Genomic DNA, 14,941 nt, shown 5'->3' with positions numbered 1-14,941 from the left:
GGGCTAGAGTTTGACTTTGAAGAATGGATAGTAAAGAAGGAGATTCTCATGAGTACAGTTGAATTATTGAATCCAAGGTGTATCTTGAATTGTTTATATTTCTTTTTTGTATCATCTTCTTCTTAAAGACTCTAAGCAGAGCAAATAGCTCTTTAATTTTACAAATACCCTTGTAAGAATCTATGAACGCTTTAATATTGAGAAGTCCATGAAGAATAGTTACAGTAAAATGGAAATAGACAGAGAAATTAGGTAGATGGGAAAGGAAAGGTGCACAGTGGAGAAATACGCACTTGTAGTTCGAAAAAAGTTAAGTCATCGTTTTCATGGAATAGAAGAAAATGTCCCACTCTGGAAATTTCCACGTGTCTAAACGCGAACTAATTAGCTTCTTCATTAAACGTGCTTCACTGCTCTATTCTATTTGGTCTACCATTTCTAGTTGTGTTATCTTGATTACATCACTTAACAACTTCAAGACTTAGAGCGGTGGGATAGGGAGGATGGGAGGGAGATGCAAGAGGGAGGAGATATGGAGATATATGTATATGTATAGCTGATTCACTTTGTTATAAAGCAGAAACTAACACACCATTGTAAAGCAATTATACTCCAATAAAGATATTAAAAAAAAGATTCAGTTTCTTCATCTATAAAATAGTTACTGTGAGCTTGAAATTAAGTAGCACATGTAAAGCTTATCACATAGTACCTGACACAATTTAAAAGTCCAAGTAATTGTAGTCATTATATCATTGGATTTTTTCACAACATACAACATGCATACATTAATGTATACTTTCTGACTGAACAAGGGCTACAGAATATATTTTCAAGTAAGTTTTAAGTATGATTTTATTAAGAAATCTCCACGTTTTATTTTATAGTTATTTATTTTCCAAATCATCCTATTAATCCAAATCACCTGAGTCAGTGAGCGAGTAGGTACTCTAAGAAGTAGTAAGGGTATGGAAGGATAGAACCACGAGACTAGAGCTCAACTTAAATATTGGAAGGACAGAGTCAAAGGCAGAATTACGGTGATGTTGAGCAGAAGCAAAACAGCTGCTTTGCCTCCTGAGATGCCTAAAGACATACTCAAGCTGCCCATAGCTGCTCTTAGAGTCTTCCAGTTGGCCTTTTCTCCTTGCTTCATGAATATTCCATAAACCAAAAGCTTTCCAATTCCCAAGAAATAAAAATGGTCACCATAAACCTCTGTCAGGCCATTAACAGTCCATAGGTCACATATGGTGACAATGAATCAAACCACTAGTGAGCTAACCCAAAGGACTATTGAATTATCAAGTATTGTGCAGACTGAAGGCAATTTCAAATGAGGAGTTTAAACACAGTTTAAACAAAGCAGCATCATTCAAATTAGCAAATAGCCATACAAGTTGGAACACATATTAGAATAAGCAAATTTCAGCTGTCTGATTAGAATCTCTACTGAAACTCCAAACTTCATAAGATTATTAGAATATTTCCTTCCAGTAACATGTTTTAAAATTTTGCTCTTAACACACTTTTTCCCCATCTTGATTTCCTTCTCCCTATTTATCTATATATATATTTTTCTCTCTTTCTCTCTCCCTTCCTCAATTTTAATGTGTTCTCAACCTTCAAAGTTGAACTATTCAATGACAGCTGACACTCCCAAGCCAGCTGCGCTCTGGCAGCAATATGTACTCTGGAGGATGCGTGGGCCAACCCATTAATCACTGTCCGTAGAACATAGATATTCTTCAGGAAACTGCTGTGGCAATCTAAGTTACGATACATATATGGTTACACACTGTAGAGGACATGAAACATATGATGAATATTTTGATGAGATTTATTATAAACTCCTTCTCAACCCTTAAATACTATGACTCTATGCCCTTCACAAACAAATTTCATCTTCTTAATCTTGATTATGCCATTTGCACCCAGCATGTGGCCCATGCTGCCAAGAGTGGGCTTAGCCAACTGGATGCACTCAACCTACCACTCGCCAGTGATGCTGTAGTAGTCAAGAGATATGTTTCAAGGAACTATTGGTTCTCATCCCACCTTTGGAAATTCTGCAGAATGGTTTTTTGCTGATTAAGAGGTACTTTCAAGTATTTATACTATTATAACACTAGTGCTAGGAGCCTCTTCACCTTGCAAAAATGAAAAGGGAACTACATCAACTCATTATAAACAGAAAAGAAAATTATATATAAAATATTTCCAAATGCAGAATCTTTAGACTTGAGTAATCCTGGGGTTGGGGGGAGTTAACAGCTACATGGAAGAGTCAGTATATGTTATAATTTCAACAATATTAGAAAATCATAAGTTACAATATGTCATTTTAAAACTTAAAGATAACCACTGGTTATATAGTAATATGATATATAGCTTCCAAAGTACATGAGAAAAGAGAAAATAGGAAAATTTAGCCATAAAAATATACTACAAAAGTTAATATTAAGAAAGAATAAAAAAAAAATAATAAAATCAGATCAAATAGAATTCAAGGGGCATTATATGGAACCTCCCCAAAAAGGTTATTTTATGATTAAATTAATAGATTGATATGAAAATAGAGCTGTTATAAATCTTTACATGTTGAATATTGAAGCATCAAAAAGGCATAAAACAAAAATAGTTAAAATGCAAAATGCACTAACAGAATCTCATAATATTTGTGGGAGAATTTTTCATAACTTTCTTGGTATTTGAAAGATCAAGAGTGACTTATTAAGAGGGTGAAATAATAATGTTTTAGGTAAAATTAATTGAATAACTAACAGTCAACTCCTTTAAATTGCCATCAAACATTTATAAGCTTTTAGCATAACTCAGGGCACAATGAAAATATCAACAACATTCAAATTTGTACAAGTAACATTTCTGAACATAAAGTGATACAACGAAAAATACAATGGAGACAAATAAACAAAATCCCACTTGGAAACTTTAACGTTATCTTCCAAATAATTCTGAGCTTGTAGAGAAAAATAGCAGTATAACTACAGAATACTTAGCAAATAATTATAATAATATAACATATCAAAAGTTATGAATTGGCTAATGCTATATGCAAAGCAAATCTCATTGCAATAAAGGAAACTTTATTATTAAATAAGAAACAGTGAAAATAAATTAATAAGAACTAAACTCAAGAAGCTAAAAAAGAGTAACAACATTAACCTGCAGAAAGATGAAATTAAAATAAATCTTAAGTCAGTAATTAGAAAAAAAAGTAAAGTAAACAAGTAAATACAAGATAATTTTTTTAAAGGGAGAGTAAATAGAATTCTTCTACCAAGGCCTCAACACAACAAAGCAAAGCAAATGAAATAACAGTAAAAGGCAGAAAGGGCATAAAATTACCTATGGGGAATTGGAAAGGGAATAAAACTGTAGATAATCAGGGGGTTTTTTTTGACTGAAAATAGTATACAAAATTCATTCTAATAATTTTGAAAATCTTGTTGAAACTTATTCCTTTAGAGGAAAATGTAAGCTATCCAAACTTACTTAATGGAAGGACAACAATTTTCCTATCTGCTCACATGCCATTCTTAGAGAACCAGTGTCCAGAGCCCTGTGGGAGGAGAGCTATAAACTGTAGGAGCCTTAACAGTTAATCCTTGCCAGGTTAAACCCCTAACCTAATTGTTCTACTGTCATCTTCTATGGCAGGATTTCCCTGCCTGCCTGGTCTCTGAACTGAATCCCACCCCTGTCACAAGGCCCCAGCACTTCCTTCCCACTTTGGTGCTTCAGCACTGTCATACCACTATCACCATCTAACACACCTAAGAGTTTTACTATATATGTTTTTAAATTGTCTGTCTCCCTACACACTGAAAGATAAGCTATATAGAGTAAGATATTTGTCATGGGGCTTTGGATACCCTTGCTTTTCAGACCAGAAACAGTGCCTGGCTCATAGTTGGTACTAAACGTCTGTTTGTTAAATGAGTGAAAAAAAAGGATGAATGCGTGTATGAATAATTAAGGGAATGAGTTATCACCTATAGAGAATAAAGTTGATGATTTATATATATTTTGATTTGGGCACATGTAGACAAAAGGAGTTTTAGACTACCATTTGTGGTAACCACAATAAGGTTGTGCATGTGACCACAGACATTTTGTTGATTCAAGGAGGAAGTCAAGTAGAGTGAGAAAAAGAGACAGAGAGAGAGAGCAGAGTATCAGAGGAAGAGGAGGAGGGAGAGGATGTAGAGAAGGAAGAGGAGGAGAGGGAAGAAGGGATGGCTGTTAGCTTTCTCATTTTCATGAGGATCTTGCTAGTTTTGTACAACTGGCCTCCATGAGGAAGAAGTCACTTTTTAATTTTTTTAATCACAGAATCACTTATGTGCCCAATGTAAATTTCAGTAGCTCTCATTAGGCTTTCATATCCTTTTAGATATGTCTCTTTAGGACAAGAATTCTCAGTCTTGGATGTGCATAACCTACAACAATGGGTCTTTATACTTATTGGTTTTGTTTTCTTCTTCCATACAAGGGCACAGCCCCATGGGATCGTTCTCATGTGCAGCTATGTTAAGAACTGCTGCTTTACTTTGTTCAATGAACTCTACTGAGATGCCTTTCCAACCCACTTAAGGGTATCCACAGGTTGCTTTTAAGCGCATACATAAGATTTTGCCCCTCTCTATAAAAATTTTTTAATCCTGAAAAGAACTTTCAGACAACTAGCCGTGTACCTCAAGCTCATCCAGAGCTGTTTAACTTTTAAGCCACTAATCACAGTTTTAAAGTTTAAATGCATGATTATCCTTTAATATTTTTCTGGATTTTTAAATGACTTACAAATTGTCACTGGGATCTTCAACTTCTTAGCTTTTCCCCGGCAATGCAAATTTGACCAAGACGCTGAAATCTTAAACTAAAGGATATTAAGTCAAATACCTGCAGAGGTGCTTCAGGATGCTTTTCTCTCAGCACTGGAGCAGCTGGAATTTCCTGGGGGGCTTTTGATGTCTTCCTTTTGGCTTTCTCCATTTGAACATTGGTAAAGTAGTTGACAGCAGCAAACTCAATAAGGGCCGAAAACACAAAAGCAAAGCAGACAGCTATGAACCAATCCATGGCAGTCGCATAGGACACTTTGGGCAAAGAATGCCGTGCACTGATGCTCAGTGTGGTCATGGTGAGGACTGTGGTTATTCCTTCAAAGCAAAAGAGCAAAGAGACAAAATACTTTACGGTCACTTCAATGCAAAAAAACAAACAAAAAAGACCTGGAAATTTGGTGGGGTGAGGGTAACAAAGTTTACAATAACTCAAACCAAACCATCTCTGATGTAAGATTCCAGTCATAGTGGTTCAGTGAAATTAGCACAGGCTTTGGAGTGAGAGACAGATATGGTTCAAATCCTGGGTCTTCTAATCATTGGCTCAGTGTGAGTTGGATTAAGTTAGGAAAACTCACTGGTTTCATTTGATACCCACTTATTGGGTTTACAATGAAGATTAAAAGTATGTAAGGCACCTAACATATATTGGGTTGATGTTAGTACCTGGGCCAATGTACCTGAGAAACTCAACACACACCTAACAGGAGGTGTGACTCATTGAAGCACTGACTCTCAACCAGGAGTGGGAAGATGGTAGCAATGAAAATTGAAGCTTCAGAATTCCTGGGGTAGGCATGGCCCACTGCTGTTGAGAATCTCTATCAGAAAAAGCACAAGTTATATGTATTTATAGTCTTTACCTGAATATTACTTATTGAATTAAAATAATAAATTTACTAGTTGTAAAATAGCTTAATTTATATAAAACAACATAGGTATACTCCTGAGAAATAGACTTCTAGAATAATTTGGCTTTAAAAATATTGGACATCTACTGCCCATCAGTTTATGGTTGGCAGGAAAATATTGGCAACAAGAATAGAGGTACTTCTCACACATCAATAGGCTTCTGAAGCATATCATCTCCAGAAAAGCCTTCTCCTCAGCCTGGGAAAAAAGTCAGTCCCCATTCTCAATGGAAGAATTCCACTTGCCACTGAAACTACAGAGAAATGCATTACGTAAGGATGCTAATATTTGCACAATTGTCCCTTTCTGAATCTTTGTCTCTCTGTGTACCTAATCCATGTTACGTAGTTAAGCTTGGAAATTTACATGGAGATTTACCATATCCATTTAAACTCATTCTATGTAATGCCTAGGAAATCTCTTGAATTGACACACCCAGGTGTTTGGGGATGGTGTTGATGACAACGATAACAATGATGAAGGCATAAACTATATCCAGTCCATGCCAATCCGCAGCTGAAAGCCAAATAACACACGTTAAACTGAAAAAATAGTGAGTCCCATGCAATAATAAAAGAATAATAGTATTTTGATGTAGGGAGAAATAATATTGTCTTCTCAACTCAGCACTTAATTATGTTCTGCCTTGTATTGTTCCCTAATTGTTCCATTTGTGTGAGCTTTGTTTCCACTACTTGATTGAGCATAGACTTCTTAAGGGCAGGATGTCTAACACTGCTTCGGGATTTACCATATTTCACGTAGTGCCGAGCACATGATAAATGCACTGTAAATAAAAATACGTTTTTCAGCTCTTCACCAATCCATTTTCTAGAAAGTCCCTTCTGAATTGTCAATGTTTAGAACATGAAAAATTAGAGCAACTGTGTAGCTTCTGAGCTATGGATCTTTCAAAAACATTCCATAAACTATACAGAGGAAGAAAGTTGAGAATTTGGTTGTATTCCCTTTAAAAATTTTTTCATGCTATTTTTAGCATTTTATTAGTCAAAAACAGATTTTAAAATGTGTTTATTCAGTCAAATATATAAATACCTAAATGCCTATGAAAATGCAATCTTGTGAATTTAGTAGACTTTGTTTCGAAAAGAGACCTCAGGACTTTTAGGCCTCTATTTTAAATCTCAGGAAAATGGCACCATTCCCATGCTCATTGTGAGATATGTGAATAAACCCTAATTTAATTCCGAAAAATTTTAGCTACAAAATTTAAAGATATATCAAAGTTTTTCTTCTTATTCGTAACAACTTAAGTTTAATGGCCTATTAAGAATTCAAAAATGTTCTACAACTTTATTAAGCATGTTTCCTCTAATAGCATAGAAATTGTGCTGAAAGCACTTGAAAATAAAAAATGAACAGTGCAGTGTAAATAAGAATACTGCTTAGAACTCAGAAAATTTCACAGAGACCATACTGTGATAATCAGAAAGGAAACTGAAACTCAAATATAAGCAACTTAAGATTCTCCATGTTGCTTTGAACATTTTTTTTTGGTAATAGAACGATTTCTCCTGAGGACCAGAAGTAGTGGTCTTCCTCTTCTCCTGCAGTATGAGAAGAAATTCCATTATTAGTGCTAAGTAAGCAGAATATTAATTCAATTATTGAGCCATGAATCCAAAAATTACTTTCTGAATGTTAAGGAGGGTGGATCACCAGGTTTATGAATATGTTAAATAATGTATGGACATCAACACAAAAACATTGGATATGTGGCCGCTTTCCATCTCTCTTTTCATTGTCTAGGGTAAACTTGATTCTAAAGTTTGTAGAAAGACCCTTCAGATATTATGGCTCCTATTTTATGACTGTTGGCAAAATTAGGAAAGTAACTGGCATAAACAATTGGCTGAGTGTTTGAAGTTGCCATCCCTTTAGACATTAAAAAGTTTCTCTGCCTGGAGTTCAAATTTAAGAAAGCACTAGCACAACAGGAATGGGCTTATTACACCTGTTTTTAGGTGGAACATTTGCTTAAATAAACACCAACACAATAGCAAACAGATGCCAGCTTTTCAGATAAGACGCCATGCTTCCTCTGCATCGAGGAAGATAGTACATCCGTTACCACATCTACCCTGGAAGCACTTTAATAACCATGGAATTTTTTTGACACGTTCAAGTACTGACGCCAGTTCCTGTTTTTAGAGTGCTGAATATGCACCATGTTGGCTGGCCCAGAAGCTGGAAGAGGACATGTACGAGTAGGCTAAGACTGTACACAAGAGTGAATTTTTGGCTAGCCACTCCTAGAAAATGAACTAGTAATGATGTACATATGCCAGCTGGCATTTACTCAGATTTCATGTTTTACTATACTGGAATAATTAGAAAACTTAGAGGCATACAACTTTAGAGATAGAAGCCCTTTCCAGAGGATTTAGCACACTCTACTTCTCATATTTACACTGATAGTTTTTTGGTTTTGTTTTTGCATGATCTTGAAAGACACCCCTGACCCAGAAAATTCTCTCCTTGAGTGAAGAGGAAAATGAGAATTAGGAAAGATAAATACTAGACCAGAATTAATTGTTTTTACCTGAATCTCAAATGAAAGAGTGCTTACGTGCCCGCAAATACTGAAAACTTAACTTCCTTAAGAAAATACCATCGAAAGCATCAATAAACAATTTAATAATTATCATTCTGACACATCTTAGGTCTTAGAAGACTTAATTATTGGGCATAATTTCCCTGCTCAATCAAAACCAATATCTTGGTACATGAGCACAATCAGAAAGGAATCAGAATGGAAAAAGCTACCCACAAAGTATCCTCAGCACACAGCCATACAATTTCACTCAGCAGCTCTGGAATTCTCCACAAGCCCCCATGTCCCCAGACCCCCTGTAAAGAAAGAAAGGCAGAGTAGAAATGGGAGAGTTCTCAAAGTTAGGCAGAAATTGTCTGGGGTCTATCACTTAAATATATGACTTTATACAAGTTTCTTAATCTCTTTGAGTCTATATCCTTAGCCATATGAAATTAATAGTGCCTACCTTGCTGAGTTATTGTGAAGATTAAATAAGATGACCCCTATCAGTACATGGCAAATCTTATCATCATTATTGTTAATGTTACCGGTATCCTTACCACATGCTACTTAATTTCCTTACAGTATCTTATCTGGATACGAAATGTTGGGTGGGCAATATAATATATAATCAATGCTATCTCTCCCCATACCACTGGAAATTTCTATTATTTGGGGACAAATGGGACAAAACAGTGGCTATGAGTTTATAATCAACCAAGAAAGCATTCAAAGCTTATCAACCAATCACAATAACTAGAAAATATGGAGAACATTCACATTATAGTATCAAGTAGTGATTCTCAAATGAGGGAGATGGCAGCGTGAACTGTCATAGTAATCAATGACACTAAAAATAGTATTTACTGTGTGGTAGGCATTGTTCCAAGGGCTTTATCCAAATTAACTCATTGGGGGCTTCCCTGGTGGCACAGTGGTTAAGAATCCGCCTGCCAATGCAGGGGACACGGGTTCGAGCCCTGGTCCGGGAAGATCCCACATGCTGCGGAGCAACTAAGCCCGTGTGCCACAGCTACTGAGCCTGTGCTCTAGAGCCCGCTCACCACAACTACTGAAGTCCGCATGCCTTAGAGTCCACACACCACAACTACTGAGCCCATGCGCCACAACTACTGAAGCCCGGGCGCCTAGAGCTTGTGCTCCGCAACAAGAGAAGCCAACGCATTGAGAAGCCTGAGCACCACAACGAAGAGTAGCCCCAGCTCACCACAACTAGAGAAAGCCCGCACACAGCAATGAAGGCCCAACACAGCCAAAAATAAATAAAAATTAAAAAAAAAGCAAAAAATCCCAAAATAAACAAAAAAAACCAAAAACAAAAACAAATTAACTCATTGAATCCTCCTAACAACCCTATGTAGTAGCAACAATGTATCCTGTTGTAACACGTGAGGAAACAGGCAGAAATAACTCACTGAAGGTTCACAGCTAATAAGTGGTAGTCTTTGGGGTTACAACTTTTGTCTCGCTCCAGAGTCTGCACTTTCGACATGACTACCTCTTAATCAAAGGCATCATTAATGGGTCAATATTATCTGTTCTAGAAATTATTTAGGAACATAGAAAAAAGATGGTATATGTGTAAAAGTAATTTTATTTTTATTTTCAATGATGATAGTTCCTGAAATATTAATTTTTTTGTACGAGGAAAAGTTAAGGGACTTTGATCTGGTTCTCAGCCTCAGCAGATACTTCCTGCCCAGTCAGGCTGCCTCTGGACATGATGTGTAGACCCAAGGTTAACTGAGCGCTCACTGCACTCAATGAGAGAATGGACATCAAGCATTTCGCAGATTAATCCCTTGTCGGCAACATGGATGGACCTAGAGATTATCATACTAAGTGAAATAAGCCAGACGGAGAAAGAAAACTATCATATGATATCACTTACATGTGGAATGTAAACAATGATACAAATGAACTTATTTACAAAACAGAAACAGACTCACAGATACAGAAAAGAAACTTATGGTTACCAAAGAGGAAAGTGGGGAGAGGAATAAATTAGGAGTTTGGGATTAATATATACACTCTACTATATATAAAATAAACAACAAGTACCTACTTATAGCACAGGGAACAATACTCAATATTTTGTAATACCCTCGGAGGGAAAAGAATATGAAAAAGAATATACATATATGTGTGTGTATATATACATATATATATATATATATATACGACTGAGTCACTTTGCTGTACACCTGAAACTAACACAACACTGCAAATAAACTGTATTTCACTTAAAAAAAAAGAATTTAGCAGAGTGTCTGGCATTACATAATAATGCATATTTTCTTTTAGAAACAGTTAATAATCAAGGAAACCAGGTCATAACAAAATAAATCTCCCCTACGCAATAGAGCATATGGGAAAGAGTAACTAATATGTGCTAAGTGCTCCATATACCCTGTAATGAGTACCGCACATAATTCTAAATCTTTACTAGTCTATGAAGGAGAGACGTGTTATCACAATTTTATGGATGGAGAAAATAAGTGGCAGATGTGGGTTTTAAAACCTGACCTATTGGAGTCCAAAGCTTAGACGTGTTTTTTCCTCTTTCACTTTCACACCAATTTTTAATAGCTAAAATTTACTCAACACTTGCAATGAACCCTCGCAACTCTACGAAGTAGGTAGTGCCATAACACCTGTTCACTGCCTTCGTGAGGTCACACCCTACCCCCAGCACTGACCCTCCTCTAAGAGTATCCCTGGTAGGATTCCAAAACCTTCTTGAGTGAACCTAAAGGGGTGGGGGAGGGTGTCCGTGGCAAACACCCCACATTCAGGTCCACTGAGAACACTAAGATGCCCTTATATCAGAAGTTCTCTAAATGGATCAGGGGTGGGATGAGAAGTTCCCATTCTCTCCAGTTCCTTCTCACCAGCATCCCTTCAGCTATTGTGTGATGAGGGATATTATACCACGGCTTCTATTTGGCTTTCTACCAAGTAGAAAAAGCAAAGGGAAATTGGCATCTCTTGTGAGGACTATACCTCCATTCCAGAGCAATTCTGATCATTTTCATCCCATAACTGAACGCTTTTGCCACTCACAATCAATAGAAAAAGAATAGAGAGATACGTTAAATTAAATAAATATCATTATAACTAATTTTAATATTTAAAAGCAAGACTGATATGCAAAAGGCTTATTTTCAGCTATAAAAATTTAAAACTCAGGTGTTCTGGACTTCATATGGTTAAGAATATGATATATAGGAAGCCACTGTAAAAACAAAAAGAATAAAATGTGTAGTATTCTGAAAAAAAAGATGTAGGTAGAATATAATAATGAGCTAATAAACTAAGCATATAATACTTCCAATTCCATGCATTTAAACCATTTGCCTTTTGTTCCTCTTCATTAAAAGGCAAATTATTCTAAGGTTTTCAAATTCATTCATCCACGACTTTTATTTGTTTTACTTTAAGCTCCCAATGCATTTCATTTCAACACATAGATATGATTTTTAATTCAATTACACAGCATTAAGCTAGGAACCCAAGAACATCACCCAAAGTGAAATTATATTCAGATTCACACTTGGTCTTCACCTGCTAGTTCTCAATAAAGGAAATCTGGTGGAGCCCAAAGGGAGGGATGGACTGCCCATATCCTCTCAAGCTTTATTACTTTGTATTGGCTGATAAAAATGAAACCTTATGTGATTCTTTACTTAGCACAGCCAGATATATTACTGTTTAATATTTTGTTAGAGATGATATCTAAAGGTTATTCCCATGATCAAAATGTAAGGTGGACAAAAATACCCAAGAAATGATTATAATTACCGAATACAGTCCTAGCTGGAACTGATTCCTTATTTATCCAGAATGAAACTTGAGAAAGAATTACTGTCATAATACATGGAATGTACGTCTGAATCATAAAATAACCCATCTTCCGTCTGAGGTGAAAGTAAACCGTCATAACGATATATTCACCTGTGAATGAAACATGAGGAAAATACATTATAGGTTCTGTGGGCAATTATTCAATGGCTTTATAATCATATTTCAGACTAACAAACAGTATTCTAGGCAAAGAAAGTATCGGATTGCGTAACAACACAAGCACTGAGAAATACGTAGTTCCCAACTAGGGGGGGAATGAGACTGTACGTCATTACACAGAAAAACATTTCTGTTGCATGTAGTAATTAAGCAATTTAATAAGTTGGGCTATAACTTTATAAAAATTCTTGCAGTGCTTTCTATTTTAAAGTGATTAGCCTTCATTTTCAGCATTTTCTAGAGCAGAATTTAGACCTAACTTTTATGGAAAATTACTAGAAAAAAATGAAAATACACACACACATGAAAATATAAAGCTTAATTTTAGAAAGAATTGGAATACACGGGTATACATTATATATACATATATGCTTAGGGAAAAGTTTCCTTACTGTCTTAGTTTTAGGAAAGAGCTTTATTTCTAAATGTGGTATATGTGAAGAAAAATACAAAGAAACACATATAACATAGAGCCATACGTAACATCCCTGAGTTCAGGCATGTTTTATTGGCATTTAGACAAAAACCTAAAAAAGCTAATAAGTAAATATACCATAAGATTTCTGGTAGCTCTTGATAATATTTTTAATGTTACATCTGAAAGTAACGTATTGAGAAAGTTCCTTAGGAAGCAGTAGCTTTATTCTCAGACTGTGAAGCCCAAGATTCAGAAGACTCAAATCCTCCCAAAATGTATTTTTAATCCCACTTACAGGCTGGAAAAGAAATGTCTTCAAAAAAAATATTTTTTCCTGGTGATATGTGTATGTAAGGACTAGTTTTAGAACAAGCAATAATTAGCTGTTTTTCCCCATTGAATATGACAAAAACTAAATCCTATGCTTCTTACCATTCACATCTCCAAAGTAAGTACAGACCAAGAATCATCAATAATAATCATCCATCTACTCATGTGATAGCTTTAATATACACCCTTAATATATTTTATAATTAAGCTTTATATTTTGCTTTTACTTTTGAAAAGAGGGTAGCGTAGCACCACAAAAATTGGGCGAGATTTAAAAAAAAAGATTTGGGGAAGTACCAAAGAACAGGGAAATCCAGTGCTCAAAAATCAATAGTCAGATTTCCCGCCTCAGAATTCTGTTGAAAATAGTTTTGATATATTTGATTATTGGCGTTTGTTTCCGAATAAGAAAACCAGCTCACTTCTCACATGTCACCAACTCAGAATTTATTTTAAACTAAAACAAGATTTAAATATAAATAAAGAAAGTCTGAACTGTGATTTATGCATCAACTCTATTTCTGGAAACTTTTAGTTGTCCCCTGAAAACACGAGCTATTTCAATGAAGAAGCTAGGACAAAACTCTATTGCTAATGCCAGGTAGCATATTGACTCAAATTGTTAAACATCTCACCCGTGATGGATTTGATAGTTTCACTTGATACAGTTTGCCCAATCAAGTCATACTGAACTAAGCTGGAAGACTCCTTTGGAACTTCTACTGATTTCTCAGGACCTTTTGTCCACGTATAAATCATCTCACTCTTCGGATAGGCATCTGGATGAGAGCACAGAATGTGGTTAGATTCAGAGCTCCTTTTCCATCAGCATTGATGGTCAACGATTAAGAATATTACACATGTTCAGGAAAGATGTAATAAATGAAAACAAGAATCATTATGATTTATTCAAACACGTTTAAGATTGAGAAGACTGTAGAGATTAAATAAACAGCCTTGCAACTGGGCATATTTCTTATTTTTATGCCAAAGGTTTGGAGGGGAGACTACAACTAAGGCAACTAAAATGCTATGTATGCATCAGTGCACTTGGTATGTTTCCATACTAATAGGATAAACAGTTGAAAAGCAGAAATAATAGACCCTCCAAAAGTACTGTCCAACTGCTACTCCCTTCCTTTCTAACTCACTTCCAGTATTTGACCAATATCGACTTCTTCCATTCTAATGCAGCTCTGCCAATTAGAAATGTACCAGATGCTGCCTATAATAATACGACAAAAAAAACAAAAAGAGCAAATCCTACTGTTGAGAGAGCTCTCCAGGGGTCACCTATTCCAGACTCTGCCTCTGGGCAATACCCATGCTTTTTGGGAACTACTCTGCGGTAACAACTGGCTATGCTGTTTATAAAGCTCTCCAGGGAATGTACTTACACAACCAGTTCCACTACCGTTAAACTCTCACAATCAGAACATTTTCCCTTCCATCTTCAACAAATCCCTCCTAGCGGCAATTCAAGCCCATTTTCTATTATTTGGTGTTCAGTACAAATGGAGACCAGCTGCTTGCTTACCAGTCTACCCAGGACAGATAGCTTGGCTCACACACAAATGAGTTCAGAAGGACAAAGAGGAATTGTATGCTACACTCTGCAAACCTTCCTAAAAGGCCTAGAGCACAGTAGGTCCTCAGTGAAAGTGTTTAATTCTACAAAAGGAACTGATACCTAGGGAGACTATCTTTATAAGCGACTTTGCAAAACAAACTATAAGGCTTGTGTTGTCATTTAGCAGTATACAATTGTGTGTCAAGGTTTATCTTCTGAAGTATATTTATGCTTAATCATGC

At 35.9% G+C, this 14,941-nt stretch overlaps 1 protein-coding gene across 3 annotated transcripts in view; it reads right to left on the bottom strand.

The window, feature by feature from the left end:
• The window catches only part of GABRA4 (gamma-aminobutyric acid type A receptor subunit alpha4), a 62,801-nt gene that overhangs the window by 29,283 nt on the left and 18,577 nt on the right, over positions 1–14,941 (bottom strand). For 2 of the 3 annotated variants that reach the window (XM_068542233.1, XM_068542234.1), the window contains exons 6-8: positions 13,765–13,908; positions 12,160–12,312; positions 4,924–5,183 (exon numbers count right to left, since the gene is read on the bottom strand). In XM_068542233.1, coding sequence (XP_068398334.1) covers positions 4,924–5,183; positions 12,160–12,312; positions 13,765–13,908 — 557 coding nt within the window. The remainder of the gene's footprint in view (positions 1–4,923; positions 5,184–12,159; positions 12,313–13,764; positions 13,909–14,941) is intronic. The other variant, XM_068542236.1, reaches the window with a different exon arrangement.

Source organism: Eschrichtius robustus, chromosome 4 (assembly GCF_028021215.1).
Source record: "Eschrichtius robustus isolate mEscRob2 chromosome 4, mEscRob2.pri, whole genome shotgun sequence".
NCBI lineage: Eukaryota > Metazoa > Chordata > Mammalia > Artiodactyla > Eschrichtiidae > Eschrichtius > Eschrichtius robustus.
Note: the sequence above shows the minus strand (reverse complement) of the source record. Positions and strands in the feature narration are given on the sequence as shown.